The 27028-nt window shown below is 42.2% G+C and overlaps 1 protein-coding gene across 10 annotated transcripts in view; it reads right to left on the reverse strand.

Annotated features, from left to right (window-relative positions):
* Positions 1–4088: 4088 nt before the first annotated feature.
* DOCK4 (dedicator of cytokinesis 4) overlaps positions 4089–27028 on the reverse strand; it is a 428555-nt gene continuing 405615 nt past the window's right edge. For 3 of the 10 annotated variants that reach the window (XM_027573302.2, XM_027573297.2, XM_027573299.2), the window contains 11 exons: positions 24545–24721; positions 23743–23826; positions 20047–20166; positions 19587–19708; positions 19138–19258; positions 18007–18088; positions 17768–17877; positions 15386–15458; positions 13255–13368; positions 9989–10050; positions 4089–6718 (listed from right to left, as the gene is read on the reverse strand). In XM_027573302.2, coding sequence (XP_027429103.1) covers positions 6278–6718; positions 9989–10050; positions 13255–13368; positions 15386–15458; positions 17768–17877; positions 18007–18088; positions 19138–19258; positions 19587–19708; positions 20047–20166; positions 23743–23826; positions 24545–24721 — 1506 coding nt within the window. In that variant the 3' untranslated portion in view covers positions 4089–6277. The remainder of the gene's footprint in view (positions 6719–9988; positions 10051–13254; positions 13369–15385; positions 15459–17767; positions 17878–18006; positions 18089–19137; positions 19259–19586; positions 19709–20046; positions 20167–23742; positions 23827–24544; positions 24722–27028) is intronic. The other 7 variants (XM_027573300.2, XM_027573298.2, XM_027573301.2 and 4 more) reach the window with 6 other exon arrangements.

A 27028-nucleotide genomic window follows, 5' to 3' on the forward strand; every position in this document is an offset into this window, starting at 1 on the left:
TCTTATGTCAGCCTCCTGAAATCTCTGTCTGTGGGGTCAGATGGAGGAGAGGGGTGAGATTTTTATTCTCTCTAAACTGAGCAGATAAAGTACTGGAACTAGTTCCTCGGGCTTAAGGACTCTTGGTAAAAATTTTGTAGAGTACTCTTGGGTTACTGATCGATTTCCTCCCAGAGATGGTCTTTGTTTTTCTTTGCTTGTCTTTTATGCCATTTGTCATTAAAACAAAAACAAAAACGAAACCAAACCCACCACAGGGCAGAATGCAGGCATGGACCATAAGTCAACTGTTCAGACTGGCTTCACAGACAGGTGAATTCAATGATTCTCATCAGACCAGTGTCTGTTTAGACAAACTTTGTTTTGGATTAATGTGCATATGAGGTAAAGGCTATTGCTATGGGACGTGTTGGAAGCTAAAGCTACCGAGTTGGTGGGCATGAGTCGAGCACTTAAAAGCTGTTAGAACATTCACCACCTGACCCAAAGGCTCTCATGTTAGGATAAGTTGGTCACGGAATGGATTAGATTGACACTAGGTCACCCGGAAACCTCAAAAAAAAGTCCAGTGTGATGAAATATACTATAAAACACACAATCTCTAACCTGTGGCACATCCCTCCTAGGTATTAGCATGCCTCCAAGAGATCCAAGGCTGAGCTAAAGTTGTTAATGTGCACATAAGAGAAATAGGATGAGGTTTTTTCCTTTTTGTCTTGTTCTGTGTCAAAGAGCTTGAGTTTGTGATTAGTGAGAATATTCCCTGTGGTCTTCACCACTGGGGAGGGTGCCCTTACCAGGATGCACCTTGGTGGCCAACTAGAATGGGGATCTGAGACATATATTATTAAGCAGCACTCTCTTTGTCCAGCCCTGCCAGCGTTCAGGAATCTAAGAGGTCCCAGCCCACAAGGGACCTTTGTTGTCTCAACCTTTGTTGCTTATTAGTGCTGGCCAAGTCCCATTCCAGTACTGCCTGCCTAGTGTCACAGATTAGCAAGTCTGTGCCTGGAGGTGTCTCCCATTTGTGGGAGACTGGAGATTCCATATATTCTCACCACCTGTGCAACGGTGGTCTTTGCTCTCTTACACTATTTTTGGGAGTAAACTTTTGGATCATAGAGAAAATGACATTTTATGTCTCACGTAGACTTAATTCTTAGCCCAGCTAGAACAGAACAGAACCTTGGACTAAGGAAAATTTCTTCCTCCCCTTCACTACTGACATCCCATTATAGAAAATGAGAATTTCTTTTATTCTCTGTGCATACAAATTCCTTCCTCACCCTTGTCCTTCCAGTCTAATTATATTATAATTTGGAATTAGATCAATATATGTTTTACTTTTCCATGACTATGTAAATATTATAGGTAGCGATCCACACAGTGTACTATATAATTACATTTACTTTTACAAAATTTTTTTGTTCTCTGGAATTAACTTCATGTTTTTTTTCACTTGCATAGCTTTCTAGAAACCCATGTCCTCCATCTCTCAACACTCAACAAAAAGTAAGGACTTATTCTTCATTAAAGTTCAAACACACCAGACTTTTTATCAGCCTCATCTTCTTGGGAACAACAGTTCACTCAGGAGACTGTGGGGTTGACTACAGCTGGTCAGGTCATTGTCCTCACTTCTAGGTTTTGGATTCCTTCACTGATTGTGAATGACAGGGGTAAACTCTGGATAAGTGAGGTTGTACTTGTGTAGAGAATGCTAAGGGTTTTCTAGCTTTTGATACAGAGGATGTTCCTAGCCATCTCTTCTCTGGGATGAAGTATTTTCAGTAGGTGCCATGTGAGTATCAGCATTAGCTTGTTACTTTTCTGTCTTCTCATCTCTCTTTTTCATTTCCTTTGTAAGGATATCAATTTCCTTAGCACAAGATTCTGTAAAAGACTTATTAACATTTTCTCAAATTTTGGGTAAGGCAGCAATATTTTCTTCCCACATAGCACAAAATACTGCATCAATAGCCAGTTTCGTAAAGATATTGCTGGTGGCATTAAGGCTGGTGGCATTAAGATTGGTACAACACTTTTGGGAACAGATTTGCCAATATACAAAAGAATGATAAAAATCATCATTCCTCTGCCTTTGCAATTTCAGTGTAGGGATACATTGTAAGGAAGTAATCTGAACATGGGAAAAGTTGTATGTAAGAAGAGTCAAAGTGGTATTATTTGTAGGAGCAAGAGCTTGGAAACAATATAATGTCAATTAACAGGGGAATGGCTCAATGAATTATGGAATATATACCTGGCCTTTACATATATGTTATATACAAATACATACTACAAATAAAGATAAAATAAGGATAATTTGTCCAGGTTTACTGTGATTATAACTATATAAAACATACACATTGAGAACTGAAACAATCTACCCCATACAGCTGTTGTTTGCATGAATAGGACTCCATATTCCAATGTTCATTAGCGTAAGTTTACTCTACACCGCATCTCTTGGAGAGGCAAATAACTTTATTGTTCATGATAGGAACTTCTCAACAGATCTTATCAAATTATCAGAAAGCATCAACTGACAGTTATATCCTAAGACTTTTTGAACCCCTCAACCCAAAATTCTCGCCTTGCTATTTCCATCAAATCTGAACAATTATATCATGTTTACCCAGTCTTAATGCCTGCTCATTGAAAGTCCCACCTTAAACAAAACTCCAAAATTTCCGTAAAATCGGATCTTGCCCTTCCCTCCCTGAGACGTGACCAAAGCTCTATAGAGGTGTGGAGCTCTCACTAGTGGCAATGAGTCAGCCCTATATTAGCCACAGGTTATGTTGGTGATACTTGGGGAACCATACTCACCAATGTAGAAAAAAATTGAAAGGGATGTGTAAAAATAATAATAGTTATGTTAGGGGATTGGAATTTGGTCAATTTTTCAAGTCTTTTTTACGATACTCTTATGTAATGAGGGCATGGCTTATTTCAATCATCAGTAAGAATTCATTTTGGTACGGCCACGTTTTAATATGTAAAGATCAAATAAAGGCAAAGCTGTGCAACTTGTTACTCTCTTTGTTGTGTTTTGTAGAACAATCAATAACAATCCAGAGAGAAGACTACTTAGGTAGGAAGCAGAGCTATTCATATTGTAATTACGCTTGTAGAATCGAAATACTTATGGGCTCTGTTGTAATGAAAATGATCCAAAAATGCTCTAAAATCACTTAATGTTGAGAAACAATCAGGAGGACATTGACTATGGCCTTTAAATGGCTTTTGGTAGTTAATGGGATGGAGGCTTTAGACAATGGCTTGCTTAACACTGAGTTACATAAAATGTTGTAAACCTAACACAGCACAGACACATCTCACAAAATTAAACGCCAGGTTCTGTTAACAGAAATCTTGTAGTCGATGAGTTTTCCAGTGTTTGTCAAATATGTCTCCCATCTTTTTATGAAAATCAGGGAGAAAAGCTGGCCTGCGTGCGGATAGAGTTTGTCAGAGCTGACAAAGGCAGTTTTCTTTGTATGCCTGGCAGTTATCTGTCTTGTGTCAAGTTTTCCAATGTAAACAAACCTGGATGGTTTTAATATTTTTTTGAGAGAGCGTGTGCACACGCACACCAACATGGGGGTGGGGTAAAAGGGGTGGGGAGGGGCAGAGGGTAAGGGAAAGTGAGAATCCCAAGCAGGTTCCATGCCCAGCATGGAGCCCAACGGGGGTGGGGGTGGGGGGCTGGATCTCAGGACGCCAAGACCATGACCTGAGCCGAAACCAAGAGTTGGACGCTCAACTTGACTGAGCCACCCAGGTGCCCCAGTGACTTGATTTTTTAAAACGGCTCTGGTTAGGTTAATTAAGAGTCCACCACCCAAGTAAGTCTTACTTCTCTACTGGTAGTAACCAATACCATTACCTTTTCAATTTTTTTTCTCTAAGGCATAAATAAGCTTTGTCAGGAGAAGGGCATCAACCAAGGCAAGACAAACCAAAACAGAATCTATCAACAAAGGAGTCTAACAATTTCACTACGATGTGACCAAGAGATTTACACAGCTTCTGTTCCAGGTAAAGACACACTGATAACAGGAATAAAGACAGTTATATTAAGATTAATCAGGTAATTTTATTAAATATTTACCATTCAGCAGCAACCAACATGGGGAACATCTGAGCTAACAGAATCTTTTGAAATGTTCTATATAGCTGCTTCAGAAATACACACACATGATAAATTGAACTCTTCATTGCCAAAAAACTTTTTAAAAAAAAAAATGGCGTCAAGAGCAAATAACACTGATTTATACAGTGCCCAAGCACTAGTCAACAATCTATTAAATTACAAAGGAAAAGGAAATCAGAGAAGCTTTGTTACCTTATGCATGTCAACTTATTTAAATGGAAGGCTTTACTTCTTTAAAGCAACAGGAATATGGAGCTTCCTATGTGTGTGTGTGTGTATATTTTTAAGAATGTGATTACAAACACAAAGTGTTATCATCAAAAGCAGAAGCTAGTTCCAGAAATTTCCGACTGCAAAACTTGTAAGATACAAAGCTAAAATTCATATGTTCCTTTTCTCAATAATGAATACTTCCACTAAACATAAATATTTTAACATATATTAATTTTTCTGACATTCAAAATTGTAAAGTCAATATGGCAGAATTATTGTTAAAAGCACATATGTACAAATATTCTTTTTCCATACATAAAGTATTTGGCATAATTATAACAATCATACTGCATCCACAACTGTTTGCTTTTATTTTTACTTTTTTTTACACATAATGGTATCTCTTATTAAAATTAACCAGTTATGTACAAAAATACTTGAACATTTATTATAGAAAACCTCTGTAACCAGCCTCAACAGCGTATACCTGCTGAATGGTTTCATTAAGAGAATATAAAAAGTGGTCACTGCCTTCCAGGTAAGCTATCAACAAAAACAAACACGGTTAAACTAAAATGAGCTTCCCAACAAAAGAGGGAAAATATTTAACAGTAGGATTTAAAATACAGTTCATATTTATTGTCAATTGGGTGTTATAAACAGTCAGTAAAAGAAAAAATCAAAGATACAAAATACATTACTACAAACAAGGTGCTTTTTCCCCCTCTCCCGCAACTGAGGCATAAGCATCCCTCTCTAGATCTGAGATGCTGCGTAGCAATACTCAAGCCAGAGAGGTCTACAGCCATCTTACCCTTCAAAAAAACAGGATCAGCCAAGAAACCAAGCTCCGGTAGAAGCTTGGAGAGTTGTGAAGAATTTTCTATTTGGTGCAGGGTTGAAAGTTAATGCCCTTACCTTTTAAAAGTCCTTTTGCCATTTAATCATGCTAATATATTTTCTCTAAGGTTTTTTTCTTCGTTTACGCTATTGATTTAATACTGTCCTGTATTGATTCCTGAATTCTTGTTAATGGGACACATTAATTTGTGCCTATTTAACACGTGAACACCTGCTCTTCAGTGACAAATGCTGCAGAGGAAACTATTAAGTACGGAAGCACAAGATTCAAGTAAACATTTCTCCCGGGGTCTTTTGCTTAATCTAGCCGATTGGAACTCTGAAAGTAAATTGCACCTTGAGAAGAAATACAGTAGATACCATGATGTCAGGGTACTAGAGGATTTACCAACCGATTCACAAAGCAGAGTTTTAAGAAAGTAGACAGTGGTCAAATGTCAAAAGCAACCTTAAAGAATTATTTTGTTTCAAGAACAAAATAATTTGCAGCCCTACTCCTTGCAACCTCTTAAGTATATTGTCTAAGTAGCCTGCTTTAACTTGTAGTTCTGCTAATGTGCACTGATCAGTCTGTTCACGGAAAGGGCCAGAAATCTCCCCTTATTTACAGAAGTCTTCTAAAGTAAGGACCATTGTGTTAGGCTGTGCATTGACTTAGTAAGCTTTCTCGGAGTATCAAGTATTCAGTAAAAAGTATACAACAACATCACGCGCCATAGTGTTCAACAATATCCTATTGGCTTTAAGATGAAACTATATAAAAGTGAACGTAAAAAGATACCAAAGAAGTCTTTAACACTATTTACCACTTTCAAACGAGAGACATTGTAAGGAAAGTCAGCCATACTTCATGTAACGTCTGGCGTTTGAGATCAGTAACTTTTAATATTGTGCAACATATTAATAAGCAAGTTTTAATTCCATTCATTGAAAGACAAATCTGAGTAAGTTATTAAAGTGCCTACACTAAACGTCTCCTCGTCATACTGCCTATTCTCTTGTAAACGGCCAGGACTCGTCGTCGCCGGGGACCTGCAAAGGGACTCACAACTGCGAGACCTTGCGGGGCAGGGGCCGGGGTCGCGGGCCGGGCTCAGTCCTCCGGGTCCCGTTCTCCAGGTGGCCGGGCCGCGCCGCCAGCGGCTTGGGGGGCAGCGCGGGCGGCTCGGCCGTGACCGGGATGGAGAGGCTGTGAGGTAGCGGGACCGGCCGCCGCAGAGTCCGCTCGTACACGCTGTAGGGCGGCGGCGTTTTGCTCTCCTTGCGCCCCGGCTCCTCCGACCCGCTGTAGCTCGGCGCCGGCCCCGCCCCCGGCGCCGACTGTTCGTTCACCTGATTTTCGAAGCCTGAGGTTTCCGAGGTGCTACACCGACTGAGAGAAGAAATCCCACTGCTGTAGCTGCCCGACAGGACGGGCGAGTTGGAGATCAGTCCTGGGGAGTGGTACTCCACCGGAGAGGGGGTGAAAGACTGCACGGAGCCCTGCTGGAAGGGAAGGGAAGGGAAGGGAAGGGGGGGGGGGGCGAAAAGCCGGAGGGGAGGGAGACACAGCGGAGTCATCAACACTGTTCTGGGCTGCACGTGTACCTCTCAGATCCATGAACTCAAGCCCTCATCCCCGGTGCTTGGAGTGGGATTGTATCTGGAGCCAGGGCCTTGAAAGAGGGGGGTACCTTAAAAGGAGGCCTTTCGGGTGGGCCCTCATCCGATCGGACCTTATAGGCAGAAATTTGGGTACAGAGGCACGAAAGGTGGGCAAAGACCCTGTTAAGGCAGAGGGAGAAGGTGGCCATCTGCAAGGCAAGGAGAGGGGCCGCGGGAGAAACCCAGTCTCCCGACACCTTGTTTTTGGATCCTGTAGCCTCCAGAACTGTGTGAAAATCCATTTCTGTCGTGGAAACCGCCCAGACTGTGGTGCTGGCTGGACTAATGCAAACACCCAGCCTCTGACTGGAGGCCGTGTCATTCTCTGCAGCAAGACGGGCCTCAGGCATTCACCTGCCTTTCACTCCGTTTACCTCGCTGCCCATTTTACTCATTTTCAGGACAGAACGAGGCTAGCAGTAATCAGGAAGAAAATTCAGAGGTATATAATTAGTCCCATCATTTGAGCAGAAACCGGCAGAAACAACAGAAAGCTTTGGGAGTGCCACTTCCCCCTTCTAGCTCGGCAGGGATGGGCTCAGAACTGGAGGACAGGAGCCGGGGCAGTCTGACTGGGGTGGGGGACGGGGGTGGGGGAGGCGTGGGAGGGGGTGGGGGAGTGGAGGGTGGAGAGGGGGAGTGGGCCTCCTACCAAAGACCTCAGGAAGAGGAGTGAGGCACCCTAGGCTTGCACTAAAGTCCGCTCCCATTCCAGACCGGTGAGCTGAAGCAGCAGCACATGGGCAGCTCTAGACTGAACTGGGACCTGTTTCATCTGGCATGTTTTTTAAAAACCTGACTTGGTTACTAAGTTTTTAAAATAGGAAGATTTCACAAAACCCCAGATTTTTGGCATTTGATAAAAAGATGAGAAGTTCTATCAACAAGGGCTTGCTCTCTCTTAATGGAGATAATCTTTTGAAACAACTGAGCAGGGCCTTTCCCCTGGAGATAGGGCATGAATTCTTCCGTTTACCATATCTGTATGGTATCTTCACATTGTATTCTACCAGCTTCCTTCACTCATGCATGTTAGCTGTCTACTCAGTTGGCATCTGAGTTTGCTACTTCCCTGACTGGCATCCTATGGAAAAGGAGCCCTAAGTGATGCTCCATGTGAGGAGGGTTCTACTGGGAAATGTTGCATCCTATGTACTCCTTGAGTGCATTCAAAGCATAGTAGCATGTTACAGTCTTAACGATCAAGAAAATGAAAGGACGTTGCAGCCCAGGGTTTTCTAAACTTACCTGAGTACAGACCATTTTTTCATTTTTCAAGTGATGACCTATAAAACTACATTCTATGGAACACATTTTGTGAAAGGTTATCCTAGATTAACTCCACCTTGGTCTCTCTTTTTAAACAAAATAATACTGGGAGACACAAATAAATTCATTTAGCAGGAGCCTAAAATTCAGCGTCGCCAATTAAGAGACCCAAATTCACTGCTGTTCACTGTGAACAATTAGACCGCAAGCTTAAAATAAGGCAGGTAAACTCAGTCTTCTCCACAGGATTAACTCCATCATTTAACTGCTGAAAAAACGAAGTTAAGGCAATAAACTGCATCCTAGGCATAGCAAAGCTTGTAACTTGGTAGCAGTGTGCCCTCTAATGTAATGCAGGAGTCATAACAGAAATATTCCCTTCATTTTCTCTCCAAGCCCCATTTGTATAGATATGCCTACAGGGCTACACCTGGCCAGTTAGAACATCACCAGCTCTGCAGAGAGAGAAAGTATATACCACCTTGCTAAATGGGACTGTTTGGTAGCTACTTGAATATTTTTATCCCTTCAGTTCTTTTTACAGAATCAATCTCTAAGACTTGCTGTCTTATTACTACTCTGCAAAATCAAGCTGGAAAATGCAGATGTTAATTGCATAGCAATATGTGGGAGCTCCTTTCGAGTAAGGCTAAATGTAAGATGTGGAAACATCATGTTGCTTCCTTTTCCATCACATCAACGTGACAGTCTATGGCTTCCAGAATGAATGCAGTCACGTGTACGTTATGATTAACAGCTGCATTGCAGAATGACAGAAAAACTAGCAAATAATTTGCACTCTCCAACAAATTTCTGCATCAGAAACGTTGGCAATGCAAATGAAATCACACTTCTTTGCAATTTTCTCCATTTTGGGGCTTTTGTTTTCCAGATTCTCAGTTTCTATCAGCAACTATCCTTAGCAACACAGATGCATTGGATCACGACCTGCCCCTATGTGTTTTTAGAAGCTAATTTGTCTTTTTCTTTCACATTAGCTAGAAATACCTCCTCAACAGAAAGGACACGGAGCATGTAAATCCTCACTCAGATACAAAATCATTCTTTTAACACTCACTTCAACCCCATATTTGCCTCTGGTGCAGCAGCTCTGAACACCAATGCCTATAGGTACTGACAATCCTTGCAGCCAATCTGATTCAATTTGGATAGAGACTAAATATTATTCTTTACCTTCATGAGGGATTTTGTATGTTTAGCGATGTTAAATAGCCTACGTTTACCTATCAATTTAAACGTCTCACCTTTAAAGCTTTTCAATTTGTTTCTTAGAAAATTTTTAATTCATTTTACTGTCGTATTTTTCACGATTAAGTATATATCTCTAATGTAAATGAAAATGTTGGTATAAAACATTAAAGGAGGAAAAAGTTGGGTTTGACTTTGTCAAGTGGTTGGGACAGAAGCAAAAAGGCACAGGAGACCATTTTCTAGGCTTGTTGACCGAGTTTTTCAATTTGTTTTTTTTTTTTTTTTTTGATGTCCCTGAAACCAGAAGACCAGACTGAAAACATCCTAGGAAATACAGTGGGACCATATTTCTTTCCTAATTCAGTGTATATGCAGATTCTAGTCTGTACATTTTCATTGCCACTATTTGGGTAATGAAGCTAATAATCTGAACACAAATGGCTCCAATGGAGGACGCTCCCTAAAGGAAAGCCTAGTAAGTTTTCTTACCAATCTTCCTTCACCCATTCTTTAGATGTTCTTTGCCTGGTCTGTACCTATGAAAGCAGCTCAGTGATACCAGGGATGAATCATAAGGAAAGAAGGAATGTGGGGCCAGTCTCTCGCCTGAGTCTAAATACGAGTCTGTACCTTCAATGGAGATCTCCCAGCAGGTGAGGGGGACACGGACGTTGTATGTCTTGCTGGTGAAGCTGTAAACAGAGAGAGGAATGCTTTGAATTGAAAAAAACCAGAAGGTTCATTATCTGCACATGCCCTCTGTGTACAAACCCATACAGATGATCCAGTGCCTAAAGACCTCCTAGGCAAGGAGGGTAGAGGAGAAACTAAATGACGCCTGTCCAACACGGACCCCTCACCAAGACACGGGAGAATTAGTGAAAAGTCACCAGCGCATACATGATGCTATGCAGAAGTGACAGGAGCTCGGACTGGTCCAATATCCCATTTCCCAGAAGTCCAGGTGCTTTTCCACTGCCTGATCTGTTTCAAAAGGTGCTTTTAGGTGTGAGGTGCCAGGGAGAAGGCTTTGGAAAATAGCTGCCGACTGTGGTCTGAGCAGCAAGGAGACGCACACCATCTAGGCCGGTTAGAAGGGGTCCATGAGCATAAATTGACACCAGCCTCCCCTTTCACTTCCCAACACTCCCAAAATAGAAAACCCTTGGCCACATCCAAACAAGAAGTGAGAAGTTTTCCATTTCTCTCCCTCATGCTTGTACTCAGGTCTTCCCTTTGTCCCTGGGGGGTGGGGGTGGGGGTTGGTGGTGGTGGTAGTGCTCTATGGATTTCATCATTATGGCAAAGAAGTGCTGTCTCTCTGTTTCTCCCCCTGGGTTTTCAAGCCCTACAGCTGGGAGGAGGCACGTGATGGCACTGCTCTGTATGCTCGGGGGTCAGGTCCAGCCCCCTGAAACACAACCATGCGCACGGAAAGCTGCCGTGACACAGTCAACACGATGAGGATAAGCCAGATTTCCCAATTCCACCTACAGAGGTTTCACTGAGTTCAGGGTTTGTTGCTCTGTGATCAGCTGCCCTTCTCCCAGCTGCCAAAGTGAGGTTTGCAACTCTTCAGAAAACTAGAGAGAGGCTGAAGGAAATACAGACAGACAGTTACGGATCTCCCGACAGTGACCACGGATGATGATGTGAGGACAGACCAGGAGAGCAATCAGTGCAGAAGGGAGGGCAGCCCTGCCAGGTAAAAGTGGGAGAGGAGAGGTCACCTGTGTGCTCTGGGTGCTAGCGCACCAGGGGGAGTGGCCCTTTGCGGCCACGTGGGGGTGTGCAGCCCCTGCCTTGCGCACAAGGGCATGCCGTCAGCACCTGCCACTTTCAAACACCAGGGTTCCTTCTAGCCTGTCGGTTGCGGGGGTGGATGACAGAAGGAAGTCCTGTGTGAGTGGAGAGACAGACACTGACTGGGAACCATATTCCTGCCACTGCTGTGTGTGGCGGAAGCCGAAGTTTACTGCCGCTTAGGCTCCTCTTCCTCCCGACGCAGGCATTCCGTGACCCCACCACCGTGGACTCCATAGCAGCCCTTGCAGCCACAGCCTGTCCACAGAGATGTTTCTCTAGAAAGGCATTCTCCCCCACAGACCTAAAAGAGTGCCATCAGTATCCTTGCCTCCAAGTTTGACTGGGCCTAGGATCTTAACTACCATCAATATTACTGTTCCTCTGAAAATGCCTTTCAAGTTTCTGACATGACTGATACAACCAGTTTAAGCTGGAGACTCCTTGAATCTCTGTACAGCCTGAATAAGATACAAATTACTTGGCTGATGAATCTTAACCATCTCGGGCCACAGTGGTATTCTGATGCGGGTTATCGAGGAAGCCTGGTTATTTCTTGTTCTGCTGAAAAATCACACATGCTTTTCAAAACCTATTGGTGACTTTTAGCTTTGACAAGTATAGAACAAACTGGGTAGCACACAGTTGTTTTTTTTTTTTTTTAAAGTCAGTAAAAAAAGAAAACAAAGATGAGATGCTAAAATACAGCAAATGAAACCTGAATGAACCCAGAAAAATCCGTGAAGAAGATGATGTCATATTTTCTCTTGCTTTTAAGGCAGTTGTATTGGTAAAGCTCCAAAACCACTCTAGATGTGTGCAAATGTTGAAAAGACTCTCCCCATCACCAAGATAGGCAGAGTCAGCAGAGTAGGTCTTAAAGACTTTACCATATCAAAGTTACCAAGGTCACCAAGCAAATGGCTTATTCAGTTGGAAAGGGGGTCTGTTATTGCTATAAACTCATAAAGTTTCCTAAGAATTTTCAGTGGTTCTCAAAATCTAGAAAGGTTTGGTAAAATACCAACTCTAGGGCCTTACCCCAGAAATGGTGATCTTCTGATTCAGTAGGTCTAAGACTAGGCCTGAGAATTTGCTTCTTATGGGCTCCTGGGTGGCTCAGTCATTAGGCATCTGCCTTCGGCTCAGGTCATGATCCCAGGGTCCTGGGATCGAGCCCCACATCGGGCTCCCTGCTCGGCAGGAGGCCTGCTTCTCAGACCTCTCCCACTCCCCCTGCTTGTGTTCCCTCTCGCACTGTCAAATAAATAAATAAAATCTTAAAAAAAAAAAAAAAGAATTCGCTTCTGAAACCACCACCCGAGGGGCAGTACCCTAAACCAACCCCTTGGGACATCTCATTTTTTTTTTTTTTTTACGATTTATTTATTTAGAGAGAGAATGCCTGTGTGCAAATGAGAGGGCATGTGGTGAAGGAGGGGCATAGGGATAGGGAAACAATCTCAAGCAGACTCCCCGCTGAGTGCAGAGCTATATGCAACATGATGTGGGGCTCGATCCCACAACCCTGAGATCATGACCTGAGCTGAAATCAATAGTCAAACCCTTAACCGACTGAGCCACCCAGGCGCCCTGAGAAATTTCACTCACTCTTGAATACAGACCTCTCTAAGCAAGGGATAGCAATGGATGTCCCCACAAGCCTATCAAAAATTATAGTCAGTCAATTCCTATGTTGGGGCCATGTGAAACCCTGGCATCAGTCCTGAGAAAGAGTGAAGTTGGCTGAGTTAGCAGAGGTTGATAAGAATGAGGTGGTTCAAGCAAAGGACAGAGAAAATATTAATGGCTCGGCAAAGGTTAGGGTACCTCCCCAAATTTTAAGGATGGTGCCTAGCAGGAGAACAGTCTACAGAATCTGTCTATGGAGTTTATAAGGGACGGAGTACTGTCTGACTTCACAGTAGCTAGAAAGTTCAGGAAAGAGGGAAAACACTGTAAATGAATTAAGCTACTAAGGTTTTGACCTCAGACCCCAAATGCCTACCTTTCTCTGAGGAATTCACGACAAGCTGGAGTAGTCATAAAAGTTATTTTATAAAAGTGATTGTTCAAACGCTTCAAATACCCACCAGTTTGTGTGGGTCTTGGAGGGACAGGGGGAGAGAGAATTTTCCCACTATCCGACATGTTCTTGGCTTCTTTCCCACTGTCCAGGCTCCAGCTGCTAGGGGTGGGATTCACAGCTGGAAGGGAATAACACAGCTAAAAACACATGGTCCACTTTGTCCTTCAAACGCTTGAGATCTTAGAAGAAAGTCAAAATTATCCAGAATGAAAAAATCAACTGGATTTAAAAAAAAAACTTAAAACCCCCCCAAGAGACCTCTTATATACTAAACCTTTATTTAATTTTCTACCTCACAGTTATAGTTGACATTTAATTGGGTGTTAGCATGTCTATTTCCTCTCAAGCAGTCAAACAGAACTACAGATCTCTACCCTAGAACCGTAGAATCTTGTTGAGAATTACAAATGTGTTTTAGATGCTGGATAACAGATGGAGGATGTAGTCACTAAAATATTTTCTTTTTTTTTAAAGATTTTATTTATTTTTATTTTTATTTATTTATTTATTTATTTTTTTTATTTATTTTAGAGAGAGAATGAGAGATAGAGAGCATGAGAGGGAAGAGGGTCAGAGGGAGAAGCAGACTCCCTGCTGAGCAGGGAGCCTGATGTGGGACTTGATCCAGGGACTCCAGGATCATGACCTGAGCCGAAGGCAGTTGCTTAACCAACTGAGCCACCCAGGCGCCCCCAGATTTTATTTATTTTTAAAATATTTTCAAACTTGGTTTTTAGTGGAAACTTCTGGACAAGTGGCACCCCAAAAGGCAGAAGGCAGTGACGGACTAGTATTTCAACTACCTTGCAGGATGACCACGACACACCATCCTGTTGACCAACTCTTTGGGAAAAGGACCCTTGTTCCTGAAATCAATGGATTATAATGAAGTATGTCCTAAAAAAAAAAAGTAATTTGGAATACTGACAGTATCATTCCTTTTTTGTAATTTGTCTGTTCCATGCTTCAGTAAGATGCAGAAATATGGAACAACCCTGTTAGGAGCAAGGGCAAGCCACGGACGATTATAAATAGCTGCTAGGAAATCAGGTTTCCAAAAGCACGTCTTAGAATTTCTAGGGGCTTGCTCCCTGTACAGACACTGCCATCTGATGGACACGGCTAGGATTTCAACATTTTACTCGAAATTACCACGTTACTTTCAGGGGATGGAATCACCACGCTTACAATAATTTTTCTCAGTTCGTTTTAAATTGGCTTTGTGGTTTTCTTTGGTAGAAGGGCTGAGAAAAATACTAAGTTCTCCAGGCAAAGATTAAGATTCAACGTGTAACATTCAAGCAAGATTTGTGTTTTAAAATCATTTCGGCTACCGTCTCACTGATTTCAATCTCCCAAGGAAAGTTTTAATGTTAATCTATCCATGTAGTCCAATGACAATACAGTTCAGTTCTTAATGAGGGCAATTAAAGTGCACTTTATGGGAACATTTCATTGGTGGCTCGATTCATTGGCTTACGGGACCGCATGGATTTTTGAGGCTTGACCCTGCGCGAGGCATATAGGTGACTTGCTGTAGGCCCCCACCTGCACGGTGGAGAGAGTCACATTGAATCTGCTCTTCATCGCCTGCCGTGTTGCACAGACCGATGCTAATTGGCTATTAACTGCTATGCGTGTGCTTCTCATTTTTTGTGTGACCTTGAGGCAGGGCACACTCCATCACGCACTGGATTGCAATTCTTAAATAGTATCTGAGTCACCACAAACAAGAGATGAACTGGCAGAAGGAGCTTTGTAAGGGAAACAAAGAGTGGGACCGGGGAATCCATTTGGGAAGGTGCTATTTTTCACTGTGCTGAATAAGTAGCCTCTTCAGCAGCTCTGTTTCAGGGGCACGGGCATTGCCTGGGTGACCGGACCCCAAAAGCCATGTAACTGAGGAGTTCCTAATTTGCTCAGATTCTGCTGTTCAATCCTACAAGAAAACAGTTTTGAAAGAATGCATCACAAAGGACTGTCTCTCATGAATCCCCTAAAGGGCAAATTAGTCCCAATCATTAAAGATCCGGAGATCTGCCTTCCACATAGACACATGACGGACTGGAGAAAATGAGGACAAAACAAACCCTGACGCCTGCCGGGACCGATGACGGGGCTGGCTTGATACCCACCTTTCTCAGGTGCAGAAAGATTTGGGTCACTGCGTGGCAAGGCCCCTTCTCCAATATGATTAAACAGCAGCCTCTGCAAAGGTACAAGAGTCTATTTTTACGGTGCAATATGCTGTCATGTAAGACCTTCTAGAAAATGAGATGATTGTCTCATAACTGAAACTTTGGGTTCAAAATCATTTTTATATGGTACATGATGAGCCTGGGAACCAAGAATTCAATTACATTTGAGGAAAAAAGGGGAGAAGAGTCTTAAGTGTAAGAAGTTTGTATTAGATTTTAAATGTAAGTGGTAAATATGTTTTCATAATAAAATGGAGGGAAAAACAGTAAGCAGCAGATAAGCTATGGTGCTCTTTATAAATAAGAATGCTCAGACTGACAATATGAAATGCAGATAAGAATTAAGAAATATTAGCTCAAAAAATCTCTAGTGAATGGACATGTTTTCAATCCTACGTTAAAAACATATGAAATGGACAATATTCTACGATTTTTAACCCATGAAAATGCCAGTTTTACATGGTTCTACCTAATACGTTAAGAGAAAAAGTGCAAGTCCTTTAAAGTAGATGCACCATAGCAATGTGTATTATTGAGGTTTTGGCAACTACACACTGCTTCACATTTTACCAAAAGCGGAAAAGTCGGAGGCTAATCAAGGAAGGCTTTCAGAGTCCCCCATGCGGGCAACACGAGCTCCTGGAGCAGATGGGACCAAGTGTGAAATTCCCTTGCAACATCAAGTGACAAAGGGAAGGAAAACTGGTGAGCTGGTTCAGCCAAACGCACTCAGAGAGAATTTCTGCGAGACATCAGTGTTGTGCAGAGGAGGTATCCTGGGGCTTTCGGGAAGATTACACAATCAGCAAAGATAAACCAATCAAGCCACATCCCACTCGCTCTCATCCATTTCCAGATGCAGCTACAGACTTCTGCCAGGGTGGTGTAGAAAAACAGAAAAATTAGCTGGAACATAAGTAAGTATTGTTCTCCGCTCCTAAATTATTCCCAAATCATCAGTAAAACGCAGGGCTACCCAAGAATCTTCACGTTGGAAACCACCCTTCACAGCCCCTGAAGTGCCCAGAGAACCAAGCCCTTGGCCCTGCCCTCACCTGGACTAAGGATGGATGTGGGAAACAAAGGCAGAAGAAAAATTATTCAATTTCCTTACTACCTATACAGCCCATTGACCAAGTCCTTGAAACAGGCAGAGGGATATTCCTCTAGGGACTCAACTGCCTTGATGTCGATACTTCGCTAAGGACAAAAGGCAATCCTAGCCTGACCACATCCCCCGCCCCCACCCCCCCACCCCCAGGATGCTGTAAGCCTACTTTAACATATAAAAATTCTTTTGGAAACTTCCTCTCTAAACCCCCCACCCCCCAGATACATGTTGGCAATCATCCCCCAAGCATATGGCCCATCGATACGCATCTGAAGGGTCTCATGAATCAGGTTTTATTAGACGGCAATAAATGACACTTTCCCAACAATAGCTAGCCCCTCAAGGTCCTGGGAACCTTGCTTCCAAATTCCTTAGAGACTTACGCTATCCCCACCACCCCTCCCAACTTGAAAGTATATAACGGGCCGCTCCTCACGACCCCGGTGCCGCCCTTTCTGCCCACGGGTCCTGTCCCCATGCTTTTATAAAATCACCTTTTTGCACCAAAGACATCTCAAGAATTCTTTCTTGGCCATCGGCTTCGAACACTAACATCTTTCCTACATCAGGATCACTTCAAAATCAAGTCCAGGCAGGAGCTAAGGACCATGGTCCTTTACTCCTGGGGGTGGAGGGACAGCGAAAGCCTGTGCACTGGACTGCTCCTCCCTCAACGCATTAAAGAATAGCAAAGGTGAACAGAAATTGTCCTTGCACTCCTGGGTACCTCAGAAAGGAACCAAATGAAGCTCTCTCAAACTAGGTAGAGGCCAAAAGAAAGGCTGCTGGACAGATCATGTTTCTCCTCAAGGGTCTTTTGCTAATGGAGAAAGTTGCTTGAAATTCCTGCTACACACACATGCAAACACACACAGACACTCCAACTCATTCACCTAATTACCCTTGTACTGTTTAAATAGCAGCAATGAACTAGAGAGGTCAAGGAGGGAAAAATCATTTCCCATTTTCCGCTCCACTTTACTGCTCAGGCAACAACCCATGTATCAGTATCAGAAATATGGCTCCAACAGAAACTTCGAACAACAGGCATGGAGCAGAGGTTCACTCTCCACTCAGATCAACTTGTCTAACACAGCCCATCTGGTTGCCTCTGGCAGGTACAGGGTTTTTCTGCAGAGATATGTAAGCAATTTCAGACACTTGCTTGTTTTCTAGTATCTCCACGCCCCCCCCCCCCAAGGGACTACCTGAGAAGGTTCCACAGGTGTTGGGTAGATGGCACTGCATGGTCTCTCTCTCGGGGACAGGCAAGAGTTTTCTCTGGAATGTTTGTGTTTGTCAGACAACAAAGGGGAAGCTGAGAAGAGAAGGAAAGGAAGGATAGTCAGGGCGTGGTGCTGGATCTGCCTGAAGGACATGTTGGGCTGGGGTGCCAGGGCCACAGCTCCTGGGGCACCCTCAGTCAGCCCCATACCCTGGCACTGACCTCTGGCACTTGATGGGGCAGAACTTGTCACATTAGGTGAAGCAGAGTGAGTCGAACTCAAGCTTGAGGTAGATGGACTTGGCTGCAAATACATGGGAGCTGTTATCATCCACTGCTGAGAGGCTCCAGAAAACAGTGACATACTGAAAACAAGATCCCTGTCCTTTTCTTTCAAAGTAGCCAAAAAACAAACAAGAACAAAACAAAAACGAAAAGAAAAAGGCCATTTAGAAATAGAGAAAAATCTCAGGCTGATAAGGAAGCCTGTCTGAATTAATCAAGAATCCAAGATTTAAAAACAAAATACTCTGGGGGAAAAAAAAAAATCTGAGACTTTGACTCCAGCCAAAGGAACGCATTTGAATTAGTTATTAGTTTTCTGGATCTACTGGGATGGAGGAGCAGGTAGCCCTTGCTGACTAACGGACAAGCAGAAGGACCCCCAGCCTAGGGCACAGAGACAGGGGAGTGCTTCTAAAAAGCAGAAAATGCACCTTCTTGTTTTCTCCAAAAATGTGCTCAAGGTATGAATTTGGCAATATGTAGTATGCCCCTTTTCTAAAGACAGTGGTGAGGAAAATTTCAGCTTCTTCTTACTAAATTATTATAAACGCTGTATAAGCAGGGTCTAAATAAAATTCTGTGTTGCAGAGTTACACTGACTAATGTCCTTAAAAACTATTTTGTTTCTTCAGTAAAAATTTTTACTATGAACATTTTCTGACATGAGCAGAAGTAGAGAAATTGTATAACGGCCCTCTCAACCGTGTATTGTGAAGCAACGAGGCCAGTTAGCAACGCTAAGAGGTAGCCAGGATGTGGTGACAGGCTCCAAGGGTCCCAAATGGAAGAAGCAAATCAGAGGCAGGTTTCAAAGCTAACCCTGTGTAGTTCGCCCAGGCTTTCCCATTCTTGCTCACGTTTCTGAGAGTGGAGGGGGCAGTTTTGGGGGAAACCTCTTTGTAGACTCCAGAGACCAACAAAGCAGTGAGAGTGTTTAAAGGTTTGTCCTTAACTCAATGTTCTTGCTCGCAGATCTGTTCAATAGCCCAGCAGAGTGGACAGAAACTCTCATGATTGAGACAGAAAAGGAATACACACGACCAGACGATTAAAAAGCCAATCAAGTACCTGCATGTTAAAGACTTCATCAGAGCTTTCTGATTGCCCTGTAATATTGCTTACTTCAGCAGAAGCTTGTGAGGACAGTGAGGAGGAAGAATATCGGTTGACAGCTGGGTAACTTAATGGGCTGTTTTGGGGGAAAAAAAATGGTCATTAACTCAGTCTCTGAATTGCACTTTATCACATGCTGGCATGGTATAAAACCAAATGAAAAAAAATATGTACACCCCATTTTGTTGTCTCCTGTTTGCCTCAATATAATCAAATGTTTGATTTTATTTATTTCTCATGCTGTTGCTGTTTTACCAGTGGCAGATGTCTGCAGCTGCCTCGCGGGTTAATTATTTCATTAAGAAATAGCGTATTTGACAAATTGTGCCATAAAGAATGAGAGAATCATTCCAGATCATCTTGGGGGGATGCCAAATTGTGAGATAATTCAGAATATGACTTACCTGCGTCTGGGAATTACCCTGGTACCATCTGGGCTCATAGAAGCAGGTGCTGAGTTTCTACACACGCGGGGGCTTCCATTAGGAAAATGGACTGGACTGGCTTGTATACAAGCAGAGAACTCCTAGAGAGGGAGTCAGGGGAATATTTTAGACGAGTAATTAAAAAAAGGGGAAAAAGAACTCGTGAGGTATTTTAGCATATTGTTATGAAATCTTTACGTAAGGTTATAAAGGTAAGTTTCAGTATTATCAAGCTTTCTTGCCCTTTTTTATTTTCATAAAAGTTGAACAGGGCAAATAGAAAATGATGCAAAATTTTAATACTGGAGGACTCCCTGGTAAGATGGTGCAGTTTGGTAGAAAAACCAAAAGATGTCACTATTGGATACTTCATCGTCCCGCTAACAAACAGCAACCGGCAGTGGTCACACTGCCCCCTATGGACACTTTGGGTACGTACCTGTATCCCTAAACTTGACTTCATCACAAAGAACTGGTCGACCAGCTTTTTGTGTAGGGGTCTCATATCTTGAGGCACAAACTTTTCGTGCACGGCCAAACCAAATTCCAAAATCTGTGCCTTGATAACAAGAAAAGGAAAAAAAACCCACATCAGTGAACAATTCCACCAAGTGCCTGCTAGAGGGTCAAGCACTGTACCATGCATTCTGCATGAGTCATGGCTAATTCTCTCAACCCCACAAGAGAGGAACAATCCTTCATTTACAGGTGAGGACACTGAGGATCAGAATGATCCTGAATGTACTAAAAGACAAATGGGGATTCAAACTTAGGTCTTTCTGATTTTCCTCCTACCCGAAGTTTCTTTCCCATGTATTTTAGATTTGTAATAACAACCCTTTTAAGCAGTTATGTGTTGCTTGGCTCCCCTCTGTACTTCACAGGATTGGGCAGGAGCTGCTCCCTGTTGGCGGGGTCAGGAGCTTCTCCCCAAGGGATCTCTTCTCTGGATGGTACACCCTTTTTCAAGGTACACCTCTTTCTCTTCCATCAGGTTCTGCTGTGCCCATCTCTCCTCTCCCCGCCCCCCTTTTCAGAATTTGGTTGAGGAAGACATGGAGGTAGAATAGGAACAGGAATTCTATAATAGTTGCCCTTCTTTTTGTTTTTGATAAAAATGATTATTCTGGTTCACTTATAATGCAATAAGGAGCAGCTCCTACTTAAAAAAAAAAAAAAAAATAGGTTTTCTGTGGTGAGGACCCAGAAGAGATGTACACAAACAATTCAAGTTTCTTTTGTTCTTCAACTATGTATAGTGCTTAATTCCTCTGAGTATCAGCTGTCTTTTACATTTAAAAAAATGCCCCCATGCTAATGTGGTCAAAAGAACAAATTCCACGGACTGTGAGAAAAGCAAATCACACCATCACCACAGTGGTTTTTATCTTGACATCTTGTGAAGATTCAAGATTGAAAGCTCAGGTCAAACAGGACTGAGCCTGGTGGGTTAGAGTGTCCAGCACCTTCTGTACGTGGGCAGGACTGTGGCAGCGCCTACCCACCGACAGCATATCTGCATAAAAATAAAAATACCTTAAACCTCAAGGACACCTTTACAGGGAGTAGTGAGAGTGGAGTGGATGTCTGAGGCATAAAGGAAGAGTCTGATGACGGGAGAAGGGCATGGAAGAGTTGACCTCAAGGGTAGGAATCCAGTTTCCATTTTAAACACTCGCTGTAAGACTGTTTTGTCCGAATCACGTTGCAGGCTGGGCTCTCCCAGAAGCAGACGTTGGCATGGAGATGAGGATGTTTACCGGGGAGTCACCTGGCATCACTGTCTGTGTGAGGGAGCGGCAGAAGCAGGGCTGACTAAAAAGAAGTCCAGACACACAGCAGTCATGTCAGCCTCTGCCGACACCAGGGGAGCTCTGGGCCTCAGACAGGCTGTCAGAGTTGTGCTGTGTTGGGCCCAGAAGGCTGGGCTGTATATCTCCTCTCCTCAGTCACTGGATTTGGGCCACCCAGGAAGGTGGTGATCGTGGGCCAGGCAGCATGCTGCAGCTGAGGCAACAACAGTGTCTGTCAACAGCCACCACTCCCATCAGCTGGGCCAACAAGTCCTTTCTGGAAAAGCCACCAGGGCAGGGCATCTCCGAGGCCTTCAGGTAGTTTATCTGAACCACCTCACAGAGGTCCAGCTGAGGGTAGTGGCCTTGCTAGCCCTAACCCCTGCTACTACGGTCTCACAAAGATGGTGTGACCTGCCGGAGGTCACATGGCAGTCACTTGTACCGCTTATCCTATGATAGAGATATAAAGTCTCCTATGTCACGGTTCTTTCCACAAGGCCCTGTGAACATAGGCAGGATGTGGAGGAAACAAAGGTACCCAATTTTATTTTTCTTGAGAGTCTTCTTGGTCCTTTTAATTTTAACTCTGGGGAAAGAATTCAGTCAAACTGAATACACCAATAAGAGTCCTGCAGTGAGGCAAACCACTCACAAGAGACTGTGCTCAGGTTAAATACTGATCATTAAATATCAACAAAGGCCACAGTCATTCCATAATCCTAAGAACTGGATAACCTAACTTGCTCACTCCTAGTATCTACATCACCCCCAGGGCCACATCGAGAACTTAACTTATTCTCGATTTCCTTGCAGGTCACCTTAAAGTAACTCCTTTCTCTTTTCTAGAAGCTGCATAACTGACCCTCTTCCAGCCATGGTACTTGTCCATGGCCACTTCTGTCACCCCAGTATTAAGTTCTGTGGATTAAGCCTGCAGAGCATAAAATATGGATGAAAATCAGATACAACCTCATCATTTTCTTATCCGAAAGGGCATGCCTTATTTGTTGATTAATTTTGTATTATCAAGTAGAAGGAGATGCTTTGGTCACATTTTTTCATACGTATTCCATTTTTTATGGGTGTTAAATGTCCTTATTTCCTATTTAACTTAGCCTCTTAACCATCATGTCTCCTACCTCAGAGGTTTTCAAACATTTTCAGGCCAAGAGCTAGCTCCAGGAACATAGCAGGCAAGAGATTACTCTAGTTCTTTGTACTTGCTGGAACTAAATAAATAAACTATGCTTCTTTGGAGTAGAAAATGATGAGCTTGTATCTCGTTTTGTCCATATCCTATCATCTATAGGCTTAGTCTTTGTTTTAAAGCAAAGTCTATTGATTGCCCCTTACTATAACATTTAAGTAAGAATCTCATTCCTTCACTCATTCATTTATCTATTCATTTATTTTGAGTTGGTCTGAACTTACGTGAGCCCAAAATTTTGAGTGAAAAGTTGGCATCAAGCCTACAGCAAGTCTTTAGGGAGAGAACGTTCTAACACTATTCCAAGAGACTACATGAAGTTGTCCATTTTAAGGGGCTGCCATAGTTTACTCATTTTTAAATTTATGTTTGCATTGAAGTGGGAAGTAAAAGTAAAAATTAGCAAGTTGGAATACATTACAGATGAATCTATAATGCTTGGCTGACCTCTTCTGTTAGAACACTGACGTAGAGCCATTTGCAACGACATGGATGGAACTGGAGGGTGTTATGCTGAGTGAAATAAGTCAATCAGAGAAAGACATGTATCATATGACCTCACTGATATGAGGAATTCTTAATCTCAGGAAACAAACTGAGTGTTGCTGGAGTGGTGGGGGTGGGAGGGATGGGGTGGCTGGGTGATAGACATTGGGTAGGGTATGTGCTATGGTGAGTGCTGTGAATTGTGCAAGACTGTTGAATCACAGATCTGTACCTCTGAAACAAATAATGCAACATATGTTAAGAAAAAAGAAAAAGAAGAAGATAGCAGGAGGGGAAGAATGAAGGGGAGTAAGTCAGAGGGGGAGACGAACCATGAGAGACGATGGACTCTGAAAAACAAACTGAGGGTTCTAGAGGGGAGGAGGGTGGGGGGATGGGTTAGCCTGGTGATGGGTATTAAAGAGGGCACATTCTGCATGGAGCACTGGGTGTTATGCACAAACAATGAATCATGGAACACTACATCAAAAACTAATGATGTAACATATGATGATTAACATAACAATAAAAAATTAAAAAAAATAAAAAGAACACTGACGTAGAAAACCAAGGAGATGGGTCTCTGGGAACTATGCAAATCTAGGCAGGAAAGAGAGCAAGTGATTGGCTTTTGCCCCCACCTTACCTGCTCAAGCATTAGCTCTCTTAACCGTGCAATTTTCTCTCCATCTTCAGGGTGACTTAAGATATATTCTTTGACAAAAAATGCCTAGAAAGAGAATGGAGAGTCAGTTCACTTCAGGAAAGTTAAAAAGAAAGTGAAAGACACAGCTGCTTCTAAAGACCTGGCATCTTCAAAGAAACACCACCGAAAACCGCATGTGTGGGGCAGAAGGAATGACTCCTACTGTGGGCAGCTGGTCAGAAAGGGCATATAAGGAAAGGGTTGTTTAAAGAGCCGCGATTGTGTAAATAAGTGTCTCTGGTAAAGCAAGCAAATAGCAAATCCAAATCAATAAGCTTTGTATCCTAAAATAAAGTGCTTTAATATTCAGTATGACTAAAATGGTGGCCTCCTCACCTTCCAAGCTGTTTTGCCTTTCTGTTTAAAACCACAAGGGCAGATGAAAAGTCCATTTAAAGTACCTTCTAAACAAGATCAGACATTTCTATGCCCATGAGTCTCCTTGGTCAAGGAAGTGGTTTTAGGTAGACATTTATTAAACAATCTTGATAATTTCACCACTTTATTCATCCAAGCACACACACACATGCACACACTTTTATCCCCAAAATACCACATTATCGGCAAATGGAATAAGTGTGCATCACAAATGACTATCTGTTTGCTCCATTTAACGAAGAACTCTGTGTCAATTGTAACCCGATATTAGCATGCAGATGTGTGTGCATATTTTGAAAAAAGACTTCTGAAGCCCTAAGAAATCAAATTTAAAAGCTTTCAGACAACAATACCTAATCCTCACCTCTTGATACCTGGAAACTCCACCATTAACCGCAGCATCTATAACTCCATTCAGGCACATAGTCAAGGGATTAATATTCTGCATCTGTCTTGTCTGACACTGACTAATCAGAGTCTTCAGCTGCTGATTCTTATTTTCCAACACTTCAATTGCATTTTCCAGAGGACTCATTTCTACCTGAGAAGCAAATGCACATAAACATATTTTGGATTTTGTGACATTCAAGAAGAAAGTAGATTATCCATGTTCTGAATTATCTGTGCTCCCCTTTGGCTCCCATCAATAACTCTAACAGGGGCTATACAGTAGAATAGACAAGGATGTGGATGACAAATTAGCTGTTCACTGAAAGGCCTGGAAAGTGAAGGGGATTATACTGATTGGTCAAAATGTGGTTGGGATAATCAGCAATCATCAATCATACATTAGAACTGCAACAAGCCATGTAATCCTTAAAAGAAAATTCGAGGATCTCATGTCTGTTAAAACTTATTTTTCTTTTCTTTTGAAGGGCTAAATATTCAGGGGCCCTGCATATTATTATCACCTTTCTAGCTGCTTACTTAATGCAGAGCACCACAGGAGATACAAAGATGCATTTACAAACCCTCTGATGTCAAGGAGCTTTCAGCCCAGTTGGAAAGATGGGACGTATGCCCATATGGACCCCCATATGCATATGTAACAGCACCATAAGGTGGCACAGGATGGTACTCGGTTGGGAGTTATAGAAAATAAGATAATCATATATGCTGCAGGATCTATTTGTTGAAGGAGAGCCAAACAGAATTATAATGATTTAAAAATTCTAGGTTATATGGGGAACGTAAATGTGAAAATGATGAAAGTGTTCTTCAAATGTTTAACATTGTGGCCATTATTGTCATTGACATTCTCTTTGAGGAGAAGGTCTGCCAAGCTCTTAGCTGTAAAGAATTCAAGCTTACAATAAGCACATTTAAATATTGGTTTTTTCAGTTAAGGAAACAAATTAGATTTTTAAAGGTCACTTACATCATCATAAAACAACACTGAAAAGTACTAGAATAATGTGACCGTGTCAAAATTAAGACGATACATTCATCAAGAGACACTATGAAGAGAAGGAAAGATAAGCCAGAAAGGAGATGTTTATAACATATAAAACCATCAAAGAGCCTATGTCCAGAATATATAAAGAACTGTTAAAAACAAATAAGAAAAAGGCAAACAACCCAGTAAAAAATGGGCAAAACACTTATACAGGCACTTTACAAAGGAAGAAATCCAAATGGCCAATAAATATATGAAAAGGTGTTGAACCTCACTTGTGATCAACAACATGAAAAACAACACCACAGTAATATACTACTAAGTGCTCACTATATGGGGCAAAAATAAATAGGACAACAGCAGATGATGGTGAGAATGTGTGTACCAGACTTTCTCAATTTTGGCTGTTGGAAGTTCAAATGGTTTCAGTCACTTTGGAAAACAGTCTGGCACTATCTACTAAAGGTAAAATCTCTCTATTATATTTTATGGTCCTGCATGCAGTTCTATGTAGGCATATACCCGAAAAAAAAGTGGAGTAGGAGATATGTATAGATGTGTGTGAAGAAACGTACAAAAATGGTCATAAATGTCTTGAAAATTCCTATCCATTGATAAAAGAATGCATAAGCATATTGTGGTATGTTCACACAATGGAATAGTATGTAGCAATGCAAATAAACTTCAGTCACAGGTAATAACATGGACTAATACTACAAATAATACTGAGTGACAGAACCAAATTATAATAGAATATACACACTATGATACTGTTACATAAAGTTCAAAATCAGGCAAAACTAAATTGACTTGTTTTAGAGAAACAAACTTTGGTCATCAACCAAGCAAGGGAATGGATACCATATAAAGTGAGGATAGTTGTGACCTGTAAGAGAAAGGGAGTGAGTTGCCACTAGAAAGGGGTACATGAAAAGCTTCTGGGGTGCTGCTGGCAATGTTCTGTTTCCTGACTGAGTGCTGGCAAGTGGGTATTTACTGTCTATTTAGGAAAATAAACATTTGTCTTATCATCACAAAAGCTAAACCATAAAGTAAAAGTCTGAGGACTCTAAAGACTGAAAGTTAAAAAGACATCTTAGAAAGCAGGACAGCAGTTGCCAGGGTTTTGGGAGGTGGGGAAAGGGGAAATGGCCAATGGATAGAGAGTTTTAGTTTTGTGAGATGAATCTGTTGCATAACAGGGCACACAGAGTTAACAATGTACTGTACACTTAAAAATAGTTAAGATGGAAAATTTTATACGTGTTTTGGCCAATGGTAAAAAAAAAATCATGCTCATCTTTATAAATTAAAATGCTATTAATATGAAAAAAAATTTAAAAAGCAAACAAAATGCGAGAATAGTCCAAGATGGGGGAGGGGTAGGAGACCTTAGTTTCGTCTGGTCCCAGGCATTCAGCTAGTTATCTATCAAATCATTCTGAACACCTG

Source organism: Zalophus californianus, chromosome 12 (genome assembly GCF_009762305.2).
Source record: "Zalophus californianus isolate mZalCal1 chromosome 12, mZalCal1.pri.v2, whole genome shotgun sequence".
Taxonomy (NCBI): Eukaryota; Metazoa; Chordata; class Mammalia; order Carnivora; family Otariidae; genus Zalophus; species Zalophus californianus.